This window comes from Peromyscus californicus, unplaced genomic scaffold (assembly GCF_007827085.1).
Source record: "Peromyscus californicus insignis strain IS unplaced genomic scaffold, ASM782708v3 Scaffold_20__1_contigs__length_68692818, whole genome shotgun sequence".
NCBI classification, from domain to species: Eukaryota; Metazoa; Chordata; class Mammalia; order Rodentia; family Cricetidae; genus Peromyscus; species Peromyscus californicus.
The window spans coordinates 61,057,476-61,077,200 of NW_026294503.1; the positions used below are offsets into that span (position 1 = coordinate 61,057,476).

A 19,725-nucleotide genomic window follows, 5' to 3' on the forward strand; every position below is an offset into this window, starting at 1 on the left:
GCACTTGCCAAGCATGGGGCCTGAGTTGGGATTCCCAGAACCCACATCAAGTGGATGCGTGGCAGTACACATCTGCAGCCAGTCCTCCTGTGGCAAGGTGGGTGGCGGGGGCACAAGAAGCTGCCGCTCACTGCCATACAGGACTGAGGCCCTGTTCAAACAAAGTGGAAGGTGAGGATGACACAGTGTGGAACACACACACACGCTTCCACACACACAGTGTAGTCATATTTGCTCATGTATCAATTTAACAAAATTATCTTAGAGAATTTTCCTCATAGGCTTTTTTTTTTAAACTGGCATTGTTTACAACAAATGTTTTGCTCTGTGGTTTTTTTTTTTTGTTTGTTTGTTTGTCTGTTTTGTTTGATTTGGTTTGGTTTTTTTGAGACAGGGTTTCTCTGTGTAGCTTTGGTGCCTGTCCTGGATCTCACTCTGTAGACCAGGCTGGCCTTGAACTCACAGAGATCCGCCTGGCTCTGTCTCCCAAGTGCTGGGATTAAAGGTGTGCGCCACCACCACCCGGCTGCTCTATGGTTTTTAAAGTATGAATCATATAATCATTTCTGAAATCAGTATGGGGGTTTTCAGTGTGGACAGCCTGGCACTCCATAACAGTAGCATCTATTTAGCTCTTTACTGTGTTTTCTTCCCTACAAAAGGAAGCTTGTATTGGGACACTTTTTCTTTACTGTGTGTATAACTTCTTTTTTTTAAATTTGGGCGTGTTTTTTAAAGAGTTACATTTAATTATATCTAGGTGTGTGTGTGTGTGTGCGTGCGTGCGTGCGTGTGTGTGTGTGTGTGTGTGTGTGTGTGTGTGTGTGTGTGTCTGTGGTGTATATGCACACAAAGCAGTGTCCACAGAGGCCAGAAGAGGAAGTCAGATTCCCCTGGCCTGGACTTATAGGTGGTTGTGAACCAGCCTACAAGGGTGCCCGGAACCAAATTTGGGCCCTCTGGAAAAGCAATAACATAGTCTTGACATCCAAGCCATCTTTTTAGCCACTAAGAAAAATGCATTTTGTTTTGTGTTGCTAGGGATCAAATTCAGGGCCTCATTTGTGCTCTACCAGTAAGGCATCTTGAGTTGTGTATTTTTAGTATAGAGACATAAAATGTTTGAAGCTGTATGTAAAAGATTGTCGTTTACTACAGTCCACAAGTGTCTACAACTGTAGTTTATTATGAAATGCTTTTTAGCAAATATGATGTATTGAAATGTAGTTTTATTGTTTTTCAAAGCTACATAATATTAAGAATTAAGGATTAATTGATTACATTTGTACTATTTGTTCTTTTAGCTTTAGGATCATTCTCTACTGTCTTTGGAGAAGAATGGAGAGAGAAGACTGATAGAGACTTTGTTAAGGTAATTTACAAACTGAAATGCTGACGCCAACTTGGAGTCAGTGGTCGCTGGCTTTGTGTGCATGTTGCATACTACTACTTTATCTTTGGCAGAATTGTTTACATGCGTGTTTAGAGGTTGTGATTGAATGAAAACTCTTTTAAGGTCTCTAATGAACAGAAATGAAATTCCTTTGTTCTTTAGTTCATTTCTGAAGTGACAAATATGTCATAATAGGAGAAAATATTTAAAGTTTCAAACTCTAAGGATTTGGAGTTTCAGGAAATTTTATTTTGTACATGCATTGGGTGATACACCTGCAAGTAAAATTGCTAGGTTACAAGGGCCATATATTCTATTAGATCCTGAGAGATAGGATATCAGAATAATTGTATGATTTTCAACATCAATAAGTCAGGGTTTCAGTTGTTCATTGTTGTCAGAGTTTCGTATTGTTGGTTTCTGATTTTATGCATTCTGGTGAATACATGGTGTCACTCTGTCTGGGTTTTAATTTCCACTTTTCCCTGATGACTGGTAAAAATTAAAATATTTTAGGCTATTTTGATAGTTTATTTGGAGTAGTGCCCTTATTTTGTCCATTTTTAAATTGAGATTATTAACGTTACTGATTTTTAGAGGTCTGTATGTTCCCTGGTAAAATTCCTTTTAAAATACATGTTTTGAAAATATCTTGTTTGTTGCTTTTCTTTTTTTAAAGGTATTCTTTGGTGGAAGGTTTATTTATCTGACTGGTTGGCTAGTTGATCAGTCTACTCTAGCCCGACTTCCTAGAACTTAGTGTAGAAAGCAGGCTGACCTCACACTTGTATCCTCTCCCAGGCTCCCCGCACTGAGATGTTGTGTGTGAGCCTCCACTATCAGCTCTACATGGTGACTTAATACTAGTGTAGTCCAGCTCATCCAGTTCTTCCTTTAACTTTTGTGTGTGTCCTTTTTACAAAATTATGCCTGCTTTTATGTCACAAAGACATCCTAATTTTTTCTGTATGACCTTTCATATTTACATAAACAGTTCGTATAGCATTTGTGTGTAAGTTACCAATTGGTTCATTTTCTTGTACTTGCTATGGTTTTCCACATTACATTGCAATTTCACCTTTTTCATGAATTTGGTGATTGTATATGTATGGGTGCTGTGGGATGTTCTGTATGGCAAATGTGTTGCTCTGATTGGTCAATAAATAAATCACTGATTGGCCATTGGCTAGGCAGGAAGTATAGGCGGGACAAGGAGGAGAGAGAATAAAGCTGGGAAGTGGAAGGCTGAGTCAGAGAGACACTGCCAGCTGCCACGATGAGAAACAGCATGTGAAGATGCGGTAAGCCACGAGCCATGTGGCAAGGTATAGATTAATGGAAATGGATTAATTTAAGCTGTAAGAACAGCAAGAAGCCTGCCACGGCCATACAGTTTGTAACCAATATAAGTCTCTGTGTTTACTTGGTCGGGTCTGAGCTGCTGTGGGACTGGCAGGTGAGGGAGATTTGTCCTGACTGTGGACCAAGCAGGAAAACTGGCTACATATGGGTCTGTTTCTGGACCCTGTCCTGTCGATTGGTCTATTTAGAGCTTTGTTGTGTCACTGAATTTCTCAGCTGGAGAGATGATTCTGCAGTTAAAAGCACTTGTTGTTGTTGTAGAGGATCTGGGTTTGATTCCCAGCAACCACATGGTGTCTCACAACCAGCCATAACTCCAGTTCCAGGGGATCTGGAGCCCTCTTTTGACTTCCTCGGCCACTCGGCACACACATGATGCACACGCATACAAGCAGACGAAACATTCATATATCTAAAAAATTATAAATAAATTTTTAAAAATAGATATTCCAATGTATTTCTAAAATACTCACTTGTCTTTTATTATTCAGGGCTGACTTGTAAAGTTATGCTGTCTCTAATTTCATGCTTCAGTATAGTTTGAAGCCTTGGGAAGCAGGCTTTTCATGTGCTTTGTCATTCCCTACTATTGCGTGCATGTCTCCTTTCCCTTCTGAATCTGTGCTTTTTGCATATTATAAAAAAAAAAAACACGCTGAATGAATAGGCCTGTCAGTGCAGACAGTGTATTCAAATAATTCTGCATTTTTATTTTTGTTTTACCAATATTCTAGTCATAGAATTGTATTTTTATTTTATTGTTGCTCTTTTGCTTTCTACCTTTTCTGACTTTTTTATTAATTTGAATCATCTCTTTGATGTGACAAGATATGTTTCCTTGACTTCTGGAATCCCATAATTGAACTTTTGGAGTCTCTTTGCTTGTTTGTTTTATCTTTTGAGACAGGATCTATTATGCAGCCCTTGCTAGCTAGAATTCCCTCCATAAACCAGGCTCAAAGCTCATAGAAATCCCCCTGCCTCTGCCTCCTAGGTTCTGGATTTAAGGGAATCCTATCTCTAACTGGTTTCGTTGTTTTTTGCTTGTTACTTGTTGTTCAGCTTACTTAACCCTTTACTAGTTGCTTGTTACTTGTTGTTCAGCTTACTTAACCCTTTACTAGTTGCTTGTTACTTGTTGTTCAGCTTACTTAACCCTTTACTAGTTGTGTCTGTCATTTGACCCATTGGTTACATTTTTATTTTAGAGACCATTTTTTAATTTCTAAGGTCTCTTTTTTGTAATTTTGATTTTTTAAAATTCTTTGGAACTTTCATACACTTAATATCTTTTTATATTCTTTTTTACTTTTAATAATTTAAACATGTATATATTTAAAAATATCTTTAAATAAATTTATTTAGTTTAGATGTAGTTTATGTAATACACATATACCTGGTATCTTAGTCACTGTTCTATTGCAGTAAAGAGACACCATGACCAAGGCAACTAACTATAATAAGAGAGCATTTAATTGGGGGTTTGCTTACGGTTTCAGAGGTCTAGTCCTGTATAATGACAGGGAGTATGGCAGCATGCATGGCTCTGGAGCAATAGTTGAGAACTGCATCCTGATCTGTAGGCAGAGAGAGAGACTCTGGGCTTGGCATGAGCTTTTAAAACCTTAAAGCCCACCCCCAGTATCACACTTCCTCCAATAAGACCACACCTCCTAATCCTTCTATTCCTTTCAAATAGTGCCACTCTCTGATAACTAAATGTTAAAATATATGAGCCTATGAGGGCCATTCTTATTCAAATCACCACGCTTGATAACCCTAGTAAAACTTGTGAGCCAAATGTTACTGACTCACATGGTTAGTCCCTTGTTTCATTTATTTCTTTATTTCATTTACTTATGCTACCATATTACATTTACAAGACATTTAAAGGCAAATACTGTTTTGAAATCACTGTGGTAGTGCCCACTGACTCAGATAATAGAAACCAAGGTTATGGAAGCTGAAGAGCAAGCCAGTGGTGAATAGCTTACTTAGGTCATGCTTTATAAACCCAAACCTCAGAGATACTGAGAATATTAGGCCTGTAAATTTCTTACCAGAAATGATAGAGCTACATTTCTAACTCCTTGTCCACAACTAAACAAAGATCCATCTCATATTCTTACTCACCCCCCAAAAACCATACCCATAATTTCCTTAGTTCAGGAAAGTTGATGCTGAAGTTTTAAGTTACACAAAGTATTTATTTATACATACAGTCACAGTAGGAGTAGTGTAATTGCTAATCATGTGCAAGCAGACATAAATGTTTGGAGATTTGATGAAGCCTACTGTTGCTTTTCTTTTCATTTATTTTCCACTGTTCATACATCTTTCTTTATGCTGTTTTCCTTGACTTTAGTGTGTTGTACCTTTCTGACAAGGTCAGGTTTAATGGTTGGTTTCCTAATGTATACACTGTAATATATTCAAGGCAATGAAGCTCCCTTTAAGGGCAGTTTTAAGTTTGCAATACGTATTTGTGATGTCTTGTTTTATTACAGTTCAGTTTAAAAATATTTCCTCATTTCCCTTTCGCTATTCTGACTTATTTAGAAGGGAATTTTCTTGGTTCCCAGAAACCAAATAACTTTGTTATTTATTTTTCAGTTTACCTGATTCCTGGTAGCTTCTTGAATTTATAGTTTGTTTTGCTTTTGTTGGGTCTTACCCCAGGAATGAATATCGATGATGGTGTGTGTGTGTTTGTGTTTATGTGTGTGTGTGTGTGTTTTATAGCAGGTTCAGACTAGCTTCAAACTCAGAATCTAGTCTCAGCCTCCTTAGTACATTGTTGCAATCACCTTGTTTGTGATAGGATAATAGACAGGTATCACATCCAGCTCTAAGTACTGTTAATTGTCTAAATTTTTATTCACTAATAATTTGAAGTTGTATGCACTTTTTCTGTTATCTCATTATTTATTCTAGAGCAATTTGCATATTAATTCATTTAGTAAATTGTTTTTACCACGTCTTGAATAATGCAGGGACCCCAGAACTATTACCTTTCTATGTACAATTGTTATTAACACTATGTATAAGTTAACTTGTTCCTTTTTAGATTATCTGTGTAAGTCTTTATTATCTAATATCTTCATATGCTGTGCACTGCACTCTGCAGTCTGCTTTAGTCACACCTCCCTCCCTTTTATATTCACTTCTCACTATTATTTTGGTCAAGATCATTTCTGGTTTTCCTGGTGACTTTTGATTCCTAAGTATCATAGAAGAATGCTTTTAATTTCTACAGAATAGATTTTTCCTAATGGTTTTTATCATCATCAGACATACTGATTTCCAGTCAAATTCTGTTATTTTTAAAGGACATGTTCTTTATTATTCAGGCCTTTTACATTTCTAAAGATTTATTTTATGATCTAGTATATGGTCTTTGTTCATTAGTGGTGCCTGTGAGCCTTAAAGGTTTTTTTTGTCCTGCTATATTGGACATGCTGTCTATTAATAGCTGTTATTCTATGATTCACTGAGAAATGAAGTAATGAATTGCAAACTATGATATAAATGTTTATATCTGTTTTCAGTTCTGTCAGTTTTTGCTTCATGTATTCAAACTTCTGTTATTAATCATACCTATATTTACAATCGTTAGGTTTTCCTGATGGATTCTTTGTGCCGTTATGAAGTACTTCCTAGCACGTCTGCTAATATCTCTTGCCTTGAATTCAGCATGTTCTGATGCTAGTGTGGTCCCAACAGCTTTCCTACAGCTGATGTTGGGCCACAGTTTGCCTTCTTCAAGTTCAGGGTTTCTGTTTGATGGCTTGGGGTCGGATCTGGATTTCTTCCTCTCCACAGAATGCAATTTCTGTCTTTAAGTCACCGTGTTTCAACCTGTACATTTCATGATGTTAATGATGTAATGGAATTTGACCTCCCAACTTTTATTTTATTGAAATTTTGGTTGTGCTTCCACATTTAAGAGATGTGTGTGTGTGTGTGTGTGTGTGTGTGTGTGTGTGTGTGTGTGTGTACAGTGCCTATGAAGAGGCCACCAGTTCCCGGGGACCAGAGATATTACGGTTGTGAGGCACTAAATGGTTGCTTGAATCGAACCTGGTCCTCTGGAACAGCAGCCAGTGCTCTTAACCACTGAGCCATCTCTCCAGCTCAGTTTTAAAGTTTTCATTTGGTTCTATTTTTATTATCCATTTTTTCCTTATCACATTCATTTTTTCTTTTTAAATCCTTGAGTCTATTTGTTAAAATAGATTTTTTTTTAAGCCCTTGTCTATTCTTTAATCTTTCTTACTTGAGAACTAGTCTTACTGAAATTGTTTTTTGTTCCGTTGGTGGTGGATTTTGTTTTTGGTTTTGTTTTGGTCCTGATAATGAGTCAGGTTTCTTAGTTTCTTGTGTCTAGTAAATTTTTTTAGCTGCAGATATTTGTGCCTATTATATCACAAAGTCTGCATTTTGGTGTCTTTTAGAAAATTTTAACTTTCTTCTCGCAGGCTGTTAGCTCTTAGTTGGTTTATCTCTATAATTACATTAGTTTTAGTTTTGTTGCAGAAAGGTTTTGTTTGTTTTGTTGTTAGCTTTGTGTCCCTACAACAGCATCTCTACCTCAGGTACAACTGTGGTAGAGTGGAATTCCTAGCATGTGTGAGGCCCTGGAGATAATGACCTTGGAAGGAACAGGGTTATTTTAGTTTACAGTTTTAGACATCCCAATGACCAAGTAGCCTTGGTGTGGGGTGCTTACCCACCAACCCCACAGTTCCCCAGAGTTTTCTTGAGTGAGAGCAGCAGGAAATATTAGATAGAAGGATTTAGAGTGTAGAGATAAACAGAAAATACAGGATAGCCTCGAGAGGGCCTGGAACCTATTCCAACGGGCCCTGACTGTCTCTGCCCCAGGGTATTTATAGAGACGCCAAGGAGGTGAAGCAAAAGACCTCCCCCCCCCCAGCACAGCCAAGTGCAGACCATCCCAGACACCTGCACTCAGGCCCGTGGTCTAATCATCCACACTATGCAGACTTGCTTGGTAAAGCCACGAGGAACCTGAAAACAGGCTCCTTGGTACCGTGAGTAATTTAACACATCTGCATAAGACTATATGCTGATAGCAAATTCACTCCTTCGTGGCCAGGAACTAAGGATGAACACAGAAGAGCCAGGATACCACAATTCCCTTTGGGAGCATGCCCACAGTGATTTAAGAACCTTTTACTAGACCCCATCCCAAAAAGCTCTGCAACCTACCATACCACCCTCTGTAGGGACCACGTCTTGAATACATGGAGTTTGGGGGGCGCTGAAGACTCATACTGTAGTTAGTATGTGTGGATTAATCTTACCCAGGGTCAGTCTCCGTAGGGATTCTGTTGAATTAGCTAGGCTCACCTACTCCCTCTGTTCTCTGAACTTTGTATTGTATCTCTTTAGTGGGAATCTCCACATTTTTGCCTGTTGTGTGGAATTTGACCATACAGATGTACAGCTTTGTACTCAGTGGTAGACTCAGGCAGGTACCCCTCTCTAGATTTGTGGAGCACCTTTTCTACATTGCTTCTTCATTGCTAGAGATTGATTGGCCTTCAAATGCTGTCTGCCTTGGTTTGAGATAAGCCCTAAACAATCTGCTCATCTTAGCAATCACTATCTCTTGAGTTTCTATTTTGTATGTCTTAGCCCAAAACTAAAGTACAAATAGAACTGTGGGTGGCCAGTGGGCCACCACTTTGAATTCCTTTTTTCGGTAGTCATAGTCTTGTACCACCTGTTGTCCAGTTGGGGAGATACTTCCCATGCGTGTTGATTTGTAGGAGGTTGGTTACACCAGTACCAGTTGCTCTGTTACTGATCTGGCCCTAAGTCCCATCAGACCATTTCCTCTAAAATCTATTGTTCCATTACTTTTCTATTCCCTAAATCTTCTGGGTTCCACAAACTGCTGTCATTTTAAAGTTCTTTGCCCTTTTTGTCTATCTGCATTGATTGTTTCTCTCTTCCTTTTTAAGAAATTTGACATTCTTGCCCTTTCAGTTTCTTTGAGATAATACTTCCTCCTTCTGCAGCTTAGGACTTGAGTTTATATAGAAAACCCCCTTCACTTATCACCCAGGCTACTTCGTTCTTACTTTTCTCCCACTGAGAGACTGTTGCTCATGGACCTTTTTTCTGGTCATCTTTTTGTTTCTTTATAATTCAAACTTTCTATTTTCACTTTTGACTATTGTTAGTTATTAAACCCATCCCTTGAATTTTTAAACTCAGTTATTGTTTTGAGTTCTAAAATTTCTGTTTGTTTCTTTTAGTTTCCATTTCTTCGCCAAAATATTTAGTGTTTTATTTCTTTGGACCTACTATTCGTGATCATTTTGACTTCTACATCTGGTATCCTCATTATTTACTGTACTTGTTGTGGCCCTTTTTTTCATTGGGTATTGAACATTATGTTTCTTTAATAACTTAGTTCTTTTCTGTTGTTACCAAATACCATAAGACTTCTGTGTATGCAGTAGACCCTTACTGGCCTGGTGCAGCTTGGAATCCCTTGTTCAACTACTAGCATCAAAATCAAAAGAACTTTGTTTCTAAAACCCGGTTATCTCGATGTGTGTGTGCATCTCAGTCTGTTTTTGGTTTTTTGAGACGGGGTTTCTCTGTATAGCTTTGCACCTTACCTGGAACTCACTCTGTAGCCCAGGCTGGCCTCGAACTCACAGAGATCCGCCTGGCTCTGCCTCCCGAGTGCTGGAATTAAAGGCATGCACCACCACCGCCCGACCCATCTCAGTCTGTTAAACTGGAGCATGAACCACTCCCACTGTTAAGACTTAAGTTCTGGTCACAGGCGTTGACAAACTTGAGTTTTGTAAGATAGAGCAGTGTAAAGGCATTAATTAGTTCTTAGCCTGAAAGACTGTCTTAACAGTTTGTAGGTTTTGACTCCTATCATTCTACTTAAGGTTCAAAGACAGTTTGGAAACACGGGAACACAACTTAAACATCTATCTGCTCCACCAGTGTCCACTATGTATCAGAAGTGCCTGTAAAGGTGGCTGCTGTGATACTATACAACTGATAGATGAAGTCCACACCTCCTCAGTTTACATGTATTGATCTGCCTAAACCACAGTTTGCATCGTTGTAAGACAATGGAAAAGATGTGTGATTCCTGGGGGTGACAAATCACAGGTGCTTACAGAATCGTACTGTGATACCCACAGGTGTTATATGATGCCTACAGATGAAGAAACCAGTAAAGAAATTCTGGATTCCACTTAATTTAGTGAATAGTAAGGTGTGATTTTTCTCCCCCATCCAAATTCTCAGATACCTTACAAGGTTTTATGGACCCAGATTAAGAACCCTTGGCCTATACAGATTTTATGTTAAGCTATGTGAAAAGCAAGTGATTATGTCAAAGATTTAAATCCATAGGTTATAATAATATCCATAGGAACTGAGAAAAACAGAATAGAAATATAACTTTGTATTATGTACGATTTAGCAAAGTAATATAGTATTTGTTTCAAATCATCAGCATTTCTCGTTACAGTTTTGGAAAGACATTGTTGATGACAATGAAGTGCGTGACCTCATTTCTGACAGAAACAAGGCTCATGGTAAGTCAGTCAGCACAAGCCAGTTTGTTACATACTTCTGGAATAGCACTAAGTGAAATAGCAGCTTCAGGGAAATTTGTATTTTCTGTTGCAGAAGATACGTCAGGAGAATGGATTTGGGAATCTTTATTTCATCCACCTCGAAAGCTGGGCATTAATGACATTGAAGGACAGCGGGTACTTCAGATCGCAGTGATTTTGCGAAACCTCTCCTTTGAGGAGGGCAACGTTAAGCTCTTGGCAGCTAACCGCACTTGTCTTCGTTTCCTGTTGCTCTCTGCACACAGCCATTTTATTTCATTAAGGCAGCTAGGCCTCGACACGTTAGGAAACATTGCCGCTGAGGTAAGCAGGTGGCATCTCCTTACCGTGGCTTTTGTTTTTATCCACGTTTACTTTCAAATTTGAAAGTGTTACATTCTGTATCTGCCTACATTCACCAGATTTTCAATGCTTATGTGTATTTGTAGCTGAAAGGTGGTGTAGAAGCATCATATTTTTATGGGGAAAAAAAGAAACGTTTGAAACGATACTACAAGTTTACTGATAACTGTTCTCTTATCACTTACATTTTAAAAAGCATTACAACATTGTCTTGTTCATTTTTATTAAATTTAAAACTCAGTGGGAAGGATAGCTGAGTGATGGGAAGAAGGATAGCTCAGTGATGGTGTTCTTTCTTTCTTCCAGCTTTTATTGGACCCTGTTGATTTCAAAACTACTCATCTGATGTTTCATACTGTTACAAAATGCCTCATGTCAAGGGATAGATTTTTAAAGATGAGGGGTAAGAACTCAATTTTTTCATTATTTCTTGTGAACAAACTATCATTTATCATTTATTTCAAAAACCAAAACGTATGTGTTTTTGCAGGCATGGAAATTTTGGGAAATCTTTGCAAAGCAGAGGATAATGGTGTTTTGATTTGTGAGTATGTGGATCAAGACTCATATAGAGAGATAATTTGTCACCTCACTCTGCCCGATGTGCTGCTTGTAACCTCAACACTAGAGGTGCTGTACATGCTCACTGAAATGGGAGACATCGCCTGCACAAAAATTGCAAAAGTAGAAAAGAGCATAGGTAAGACAGAATCAACGCTTTTCAGTTTAATTTCTTCTATCTTTTGAGACAGGGGCTTATGTAGCCCAGGCTGGCCTCAGAGCCATCTCCCGAGTGCTGGCATTACAGGTGTGAACCACCACCTGTTTCTTGCAGTGCTGGGGATTAGACCTAGAGCTTTGTGCATGCCAGACAAACACTCTACCAGCTGAGCTACATCTTCGGCACGAGTATTTTCTTTATTGATGAAAACCAATACGATACTCTGTGGAAACTTTGGTGTTGAGAATGTACTGTGTAGTGTTAAAGAGTTATTACCCCCACACATATACAACTTTACATTACCCTTTTAGATGATAAGGAGCATCTACTGTGTAACAGACTTGATTTTGTAGCTGTCAGCGGTCCGTGTTCTTCTTAGTAGTTCTTGTTATAAATCAGATCTAAGCTAACAGCACCACTGTGCCTTACTCCTTCAGAACTCTCCTTTGCAAACAGTCATCAGGGACAATTTTTAGTGACTGAAGTCAAATGAGACAGACAAGCTTTCTTCTGGTTCTGCACGTTCTCACCGTGGCACTGCCTTAAAGAGCAGCGAGCTCACCCCTGCAGCCTTGCTAGTTTAGAGAGACTCACCAAAGCATGCCGTGTTCACATTGTGCCATTAGTAGATCAAAGATAATAAAGAGTTAGCTTGAAGATGTTGTTATTGAGAAATTAAAAGGTCACTTTCTGTATTAGTGATCCCCAAATCTGGATATGTATCAGAATCACTTTGGAAACATCTTAAAAATAAAGATGTCTAGTCTTTACCTCAGAGATACTAAGTTATCTTTAGAGACTGGACTGCTTCTCTTTTCTTAATAGTTCACACGTGATTCTGATGTACCATGATTCATGGACTGTCATTGCTTTATAATATTATTAACTAACACCTCTTCTTTAATCTTAGATATGCTAGTGTGCCTGGTTTCTATGGACATTCAGATGTTTGGCCCTGATGCCCTAGCTGCAGTGAAACTTGTCGAACATCCAAGCTCCAGTCATCAAGTTTTATCTGAAATTAGGCCACAAGCTATAGAGCAAGTCCAAACCCAGGCCCATGTAGCATCTGGCCCAGGTTCGTGTTTTCATATGTTCTTTTTCAATATGCTTGTGGGTGTGTAAGATTTAATGCTAAGGGTAAATTCAAATGTGCAGTACAAAAAAGTCATGTTTTACAGACAGTTGGCTGAAGAAGACTTACATTACTTCTCATTTCATAGCTAGCCTATATTGTAGATACAGCAAGATCAAGGTAAGCTCAGATGGAGGACTAGATAAAATAGGGGAATCAAATTCAGAACAGTTAAATATGAGGGCCGTATCAACAGTTAGTGCTTTGTGATTTTGTTCATGGGATCTGTATATACCTGAGCAGGTTAATTGTGCATTACCTTCTAGCTCTCTTGAGTGATCAGGGTATATATATTTGGTCTTCCTAATATTTGGGAGGAGGTGTGTTTTTCTTTGTGTATGAGTGTTTTACATGCATGTGTGTCTGTGTACTATGTGAGCGCAGTACCTGAAGAACCCAAAAGAGGGTGCCAGATCCCCTTGGACTGGAGTTACAGATGATTAAACCCACCATGTGAGTGCTGGGGATTGAACCTGAGTCCTCCAGAAGAGCAACTCATGCTGAGCTCTCTCTCCAATCCATCCCCCCCTCCCCCAATTATTCTTAAATGTCAGTACTAAGACCTTAGACTCAGCCGGAGCTTAGGAATTGCCATGTATGTAATGCACATGCACATCCACAGAAGCGTATGTGCGTGTATGTGGGCATTCTTCATGGTGCTCCATGGCTCAGTTCTGTTTAATTTGGAAATATTTAATTATGGGCAGACCTAATAACTCGCCTTCTCTTTGGTTTTTATACTTTCTCCTAGCTTGTTCTGAGTCATCATTTTTTTATTTTAGCACATTCAACGGTTTTGGGGTTTTGTTTGTTTGTTTGTTTGTTTGGTTAATTCTCTACGTTCATTTGACAAAGCAATCCATCTTTCACTTTCCCTGCCATCTGGTGTCTCCAAGGTAATTTCTCCTTTCTTCCATCATTTGAATGAAGATGGTCATCTTTATGGCTAGCTAATATGCTGGCTCTGCAGAATGACTTCTGTAGTTCTTTGCTTATGAACTTATTAGCACAGCTGCTCTGTCAGAAGGAGCTGCTGCCTTGTGCGTCTGCTCCAGACAGGAGCCTTCTCCATCCTTGTCCTGTTGCTGTCATTCTCTGGTTCTTGAGAGTGGTTCCTTTCCTAGATGAATAAATCCAGGTCCTTGTCACCCTCCCTCGTGGCTCCCAAACCAAAGCTCTGTTACAGGGCTGGGCATGGTGGCAAGCAGATCTCCAAGTTCAGGGACAGTCTGGTCTACTGAGTGAGTTTCAGATCAGCCAGAACTACAGAGTGAGCCATTGCCCTCTAATCAAACAGAAAACCACGTCATTATCTTTAATGTTACCACTTGTAAATCGTCTTCCCAAATATCATGGTCTTTTTGGTTCCTAGTGCTGATGACTTGGTTCTTCTCACATTCAGTTGTGGTTTCTATCTCTCCATTCTAATTCAGAGTATTAAAATTGTGTATCTGTTTATGTGAAGTATGTAACACATTACATATTTCATTGTTTTCATTGTGTTCTCCTTAAGTATCTGACAGTGTTGTAGTGTATGTGCATTGAACCTATCTGCCAGAACTGAACAAATGGACATTAACAGCAAAAAAGGGAAGTGTTGGTGTATCCATGGGAGTAAATATTAAGCAGCAAGCAGATATCCAGGTATATTGTCTCCCCTGTCATTTCATCACTAGGGAGACAGAGGCAGGAAGCTCTTGAACTCAGGGCCAGCATAGGCTACTTAGTAAGACCTTGCTTGTCTCTAAAAAAATAGTCCGTTATATATAATTGAGAAAGCTTTAGTCACGGTGAAGAAAATGTCTTTTTATCCTCAAGGGACAGGCTAGAGGTTAAAGTAGATGAGGACATGGAGAGGTGTGTCTACAAAGAGTATCATACTTAGTAAATCACAATGAGTAACATTGTATTCAAGGTCACTTTAGTGACGGGTACTGTTTTGCCTTGTGAGTGATCTTTAATCTTAGCATTTCTTTTGACCTCAGCAGATGAACCCGGCCCCTGATCTAGGCTTTGGTTCTCATTTGTCTAATGAATTCAGTTAAGCAATAAGAATCTGTAGATGTATCCAACCTTCTTATTAAATAAGAAACACAGAACCAATGCAAAGAAGAAAGCCAAGAGGTCAGAGCTAAGAGCTAAAACCTTACCCTTCCTCCTGCGGTGGTCCTACCTCTCTGAACCAGAGCTACCCCTGTGTTAAAGTCTTTATATAGAGTTCCTGTCCTGCCTTCTCATTGGTTGTAAACCCAACCACATGACCGCCTCCTCACGGCCTGTCTGTATAGGCCTCCAGGTTTTCCATGATTGGTATTGAGATTAAAGGCACGTGTATCCAATAATGGCTGTATCCCTGAACACACAGAGACTTACCCAGCTCTGCCTACCAAGTGCTGGAATTACAAGCGTATGCCACCACTGCCCTGCTTTCCTATGGCTTGCTAATAGCTCTGACCCCCGGGCAACTTTATTTATTAACATACAAATAACATTTTAATACAAATAAAATATCACCATATTTCCCCTTTTCTATTTTAATAAAAAGGAAAAAAAAAGGGAAGTGCTATGGGATGTTCTGTATGTCAAATGTGTTGCTAATTAGTAAATAAATAAAACACTGATTGGCCATTGGCTAGGCAGGAAGTGTAGGCGGGACAAGGAGGAGAATAAAGCTGGGAAGTGGAAGGCTGGGTCAGAGAGACACTGTCAGCCGCCACGATGACAAACAGCATGTGAAGATGCTGGTAAGCCACGAGCCATGTGGCAAGGTATAGATTAATGGAGATGGATTAATTTAAGCTGTAAGAACAGTTAGCAAGAAGCCTGCCACGGCCATACAGTTTGTAAACAATATAAGTCTCAGTGTTTACTTGGTTTACAGTCTGAGGGGCTGTGGTCCTGGCAGGTGAGAGAGATTTGTCCTGACTGTGGGCCAGTCAGAAAAAACTTAAGCTACAAGAATCTGTGGGTTATTCACTTAGGTAGTAATTCATTAACAAAGGTGGAAATGGCCTCTAGAGACCCAAAAGAGTTAACTTTGAGCTGGAGAGCATTCAGTTGGCTATTCTTTGTAGTTGGATACTTTTTCCTCTTACAGTTTTATTGAATACTGCTCTCTTACAGAATGATCATCTTGAAACTTTGCCCTTTCTTCATCATCATGAAAGCTTTGATCTGTTTTTAGGCCAGCATCTTAATTCCATCATAATTTACATAGTTGCAAAGAGTATATTTTCCTGATGGGTATTAAGCTGACTTTTAAAAATAATACCATATTCTGTATAGTTATTAGAATTTCATTGCCATAATCCATTTTTTCAAATGTGTGTGGACTAAGAGTATCGGTCAGTGTCAAAGTACATCCATGGCAGCACAACCCAAGTTCAGTCCTAACACCCTTGCCAGAAAGGAATGTTTTCACGATGTCAGAAATGGTACCAAGCCCTCTTTTACTTTGTCCTCACCCCAGCAGCCTTATAAACCTTACCCAACTGTACGGTGCTTACACTTGGAGTCTCTTTATCAATCACCTAGCTGTGTTCCCAGCCTTCAAATACACTTGGTAAATGTTTGTTTCTATATGAAACTCTTTTTAAAAGTTTGTTTTACAAGTTTTAGTAGTAAGTAGTACATCGGACAAAATTAAATACAGGCTTTTTTTTTCTAAATAATCATTAAGTACAAAGTGCTCAGAAGTATTTTCAGTGTCCAGAATCCATTAATGTAATATATATATGTGAATGTGTACTATTTATTGCTAGAATGGAACTGGAACCAGAATTAATCTTATTTTCTCTCTCTTTTTAAAATTGATGATAGTTTCCTGCATTTTCAACTTATTCTGATTATTCCCTGTTTTGTTTGGTTTTTCTCCTCCTGTTCCTTCAACCCTGTCTTCCTCATCATGAAAGCAGTCCCTTTCCCGTTCGAGATTGCTTTTGTTGTGTGACTATGTAGATTAGTCAGGGCCACCTGTGTGACCACTGAGTTGGCACTGCAGACACTAGTTGACAGTCTAGGTCATGACAGTAAGTGGACAAGGAAAGAACTTGTAACTCTTCAGATTTTTAACAATCATCCAAAAAGTATTAAGCTTATTTTTATTCTTCATTTGGCAACCAGAGCTCTCTGCTTTTTTGTTTGTTTGTTTCCTTTCTCTCTTTCTTTCTTTCTAAACCAAAGAATTATGAAATGCTTGACTTGTCTCTTTGTCTTGATAGGTTTTATTTCTAAAAAGGTATTTACAAGACATTGTTATAAATCATGCTTGCTACTTAGCATAGTGGTTCACAGACTTGACAATACAGTAGAATAGTCTGAAGGCATTTGTACAGCACAGACTTCAGAATTTTCTAGTCACGTGGTACCTGAGAACTTTCATTTCCAACAAGGTCCTGTGAGATGCTGATGCTATTGGTCTGGACCTCTGGGCTAAGAAAATTGAAGTAGTTCAATATTGAGCATTACTGTATTTTGAGGGCTGCTTCTGATACTTAGAAAGTGCCTTGTATCATATTCTTTGATTGCATTCTTGTAAAAATCTGGATGGTACAGATTTCCCTCATTTAATAGGTGAGAATGTCTGCTACAAAACCAGACTAATAAGGCTTGGGTAGAAGGTGCTGCTCTTGGTGCCGGGCTCAAGCAAGGGCCCTGAGGGTGCCAATACCCACTCAGAGCCCACCCGGCAAAGCTAGTTCTTACTACTCTTATAAAGCAACACTTCTCTGCTTGTCTTTGAGATAGGTCTGTGTATGAGGCCAAGGCTGGCCTCCAATTGGTAATGCTCCAGCTGTTTGTTCTGTCTTAGCCTAGAGCTTCTGTTGAATTAGTATTCATCTTTTAAATTTAAAAATGAATTTATCACTTCCAATGCATTGTGCAGCTGAGCTGACAGATGCTTATCAAGCTGGTGACCTTAGCTTTTCTAATTGTTCACTTTTTTATTAATTGACTGTAGCGCTGAGATTGATTGTAAGGCTTTGTACCTAGGTTAGGCAAGCATGCTACTACCAAGCTCTGCTCACTCCCACTGAGTCCACTGCTTTACTCAGGCACGGTTCTGTTTTAATCTTTGTAGCTTGATTTTCTTACCTGTACCTATACACCAAAGGACTGAGAAAAATAATAAATATGTGAAGTGTTCAATCGGTTTCTGAAAATGGGGAAAATAATTTATATTGCTAATAGCTAAATTACCTATTTTATTATTGTTGAATTATTATAAGGCTAAGCAAGATAGGAAGGCTCTAAAACAGTACCTGATATAATACGTGGTCACTTTGCTTTAATTTGTTTATTTTCATGTGTTTCTATGTCTTTGTAGAAGACATTCTTTATAAATAAGAACTGGTTCAGTGCCTATGAATGTAGCATATAGTGACTACATTTTGTTAGTGATACAGCTTTAATGTGTCTTTTTCTTCAGCTTCCAGAACAGTTTTAACCCAGCATGCTGCTCCACCTCCAGGAATAGTGGAAATAGATAGTGAAAAGTTTGCCTGTCAGTGGTAAGTACCTCGTTTCTATTATGGCTTTAAAATCCTTGGGAAGAGCAAAGCAACAGAAAAGAAGCAGATTCATTAGTCACCCAACAGTTCTTAGTAAGAGTAGATCTGAGTTGTATAAATAAGTCATTTCACGTATACTTTGGCATGCTTTGAAAGAAAAGAATTCATCAAAATTTTCTAAATTAAAACAGCCTAACTGGAATGTCTTTAAATTATGACATTTAACGCCCCTGGAATAACATTTGTGTTAAAACGTTATCTTTTTTCACTTTGTAGGATATAATATTTGTCAGCTTACAAAGTCTGTTCTTGTCAAATTATTTTGTTAAAACTAAGTTGGACTAGTGTTGAGAAAGTAGAACCAGGTTTTGTTGTTAAATACCTTCCTTGTTTGGTTTTGGTTTTGTGTTTGAGGCAGGTCCTTGCTGCGTAGCCCAGGCTGTCCTTGAACATAGCATCTCTCAAGTACAGAGGTTACAGGCAGATGCCAGCACACCTGGCTTAAAGCCAGCCTTATTATTTAAAGGTAGTCCAGCTTTCCTGTCCATGGTTAGTAAGGGAGAATGAGTCACGTGATAGAATAGCTTGTGTGTCTACACCTGTGATAAACAACTTGACAGGACTGTCTCCGTGAGAAGATTGTGTCTTCCAATCTCATACATGTGGGCAAAGCACATGCAGAGCTGGCGAGGCTGCTGGGAGCTGTGCCGACATTGGTTCTGCGACCACACGTGACTCACTCCTCTCTCCCATCCTCCTTTGCTGGGTTACTGCCCGGGCTCCTGTCACTGTTGGTGTCTCCATGCCTTGTTTCTGTGAGACCTTCCCAGACTGCTGTGCTCTGCTCTGACCAGCTTCTGGTTTCCAGTGTCTCCACTGGCTTTTCTGCCCCTTCCCTCTCATTGTTACATGCTAACCCTTGCTTCTTGAGGACTCTTCTAACGCCAGCTGGATCTGTTAGCCGCCTTCTGCAGTGCAAAGTAAATGGTGTTTTCTCTCTACTTTTGAACTCTGAGACCATAGAGGACTGTGAAAGTTGGAAAGAGCACAAACCACCACCACATTAAAGCGTGTGTGTATGTGTGTGTGTGTGTGTGTGTGTGTGTGTGTGTGTGCATGTGTGTGCATGGCGCGCGCAGGCACAGACTTTTTCACATCCCAGTTATATTCCTGACACTTTTTAGCAAGAAGGAAAGAAGATTATTTTATCATTGTTGCTATGTGAGTTAGTGTATGAGAAACAAGTTAGCCCGTTTTGCACAGTGAGTTCTGTAAAGAGATTTTACAAAGGTAACTAGGTTTCTAATCCTGACTTGTCGATGGAAGTTACTTTAAAAAGAAGCATGTGTTCCTTTGTTGTGAAGTAGCAAACGGAAGTGCTTGGAGATGAGAGTGGCAGTGTGTAGTATGTCATTGTTTGATGTCATAGTTGAAAGCTTTGGTGATTCTTGGCTGAAGGAATTTACTCCAGGTACAAAGGAAAATTTAGTTCAGCTTTCCACTATTTCCTTGACCTCAGTGTACCGTATGATGCCTTTGATTAGGAGTTATTGCAAGACAGGTACACCAGCAGATAACCACTGGGTAGCACTGCTTCTTAGAGAACTGTTGCTAACAGA

General features: G+C 39.1%; 1 protein-coding gene across 2 annotated transcripts in view; it reads left to right on the forward strand.

Annotated features, from left to right (window-relative positions):
- The window catches only part of Arid2 (AT-rich interaction domain 2), a 147,813-nt gene that overhangs the window by 77,984 nt on the left and 50,104 nt on the right, over positions 1–19,725 (forward strand). Inside the window, exons 6-12 of one of the 2 annotated variants that reach the window (XM_052748765.1) lie at positions 1,305–1,372; positions 10,290–10,356; positions 10,451–10,701; positions 11,047–11,143; positions 11,231–11,440; positions 12,372–12,539; positions 18,025–18,106. In XM_052748765.1, coding sequence (XP_052604725.1) covers positions 1,305–1,372; positions 10,290–10,356; positions 10,451–10,701; positions 11,047–11,143; positions 11,231–11,440; positions 12,372–12,539; positions 18,025–18,106 — 943 coding nt within the window. The remainder of the gene's footprint in view (positions 1–1,304; positions 1,373–10,289; positions 10,357–10,450; positions 10,702–11,046; positions 11,144–11,230; positions 11,441–12,371; positions 12,540–18,024; positions 18,107–19,725) is intronic. The other variant, XM_052748766.1, reaches the window with a different exon arrangement.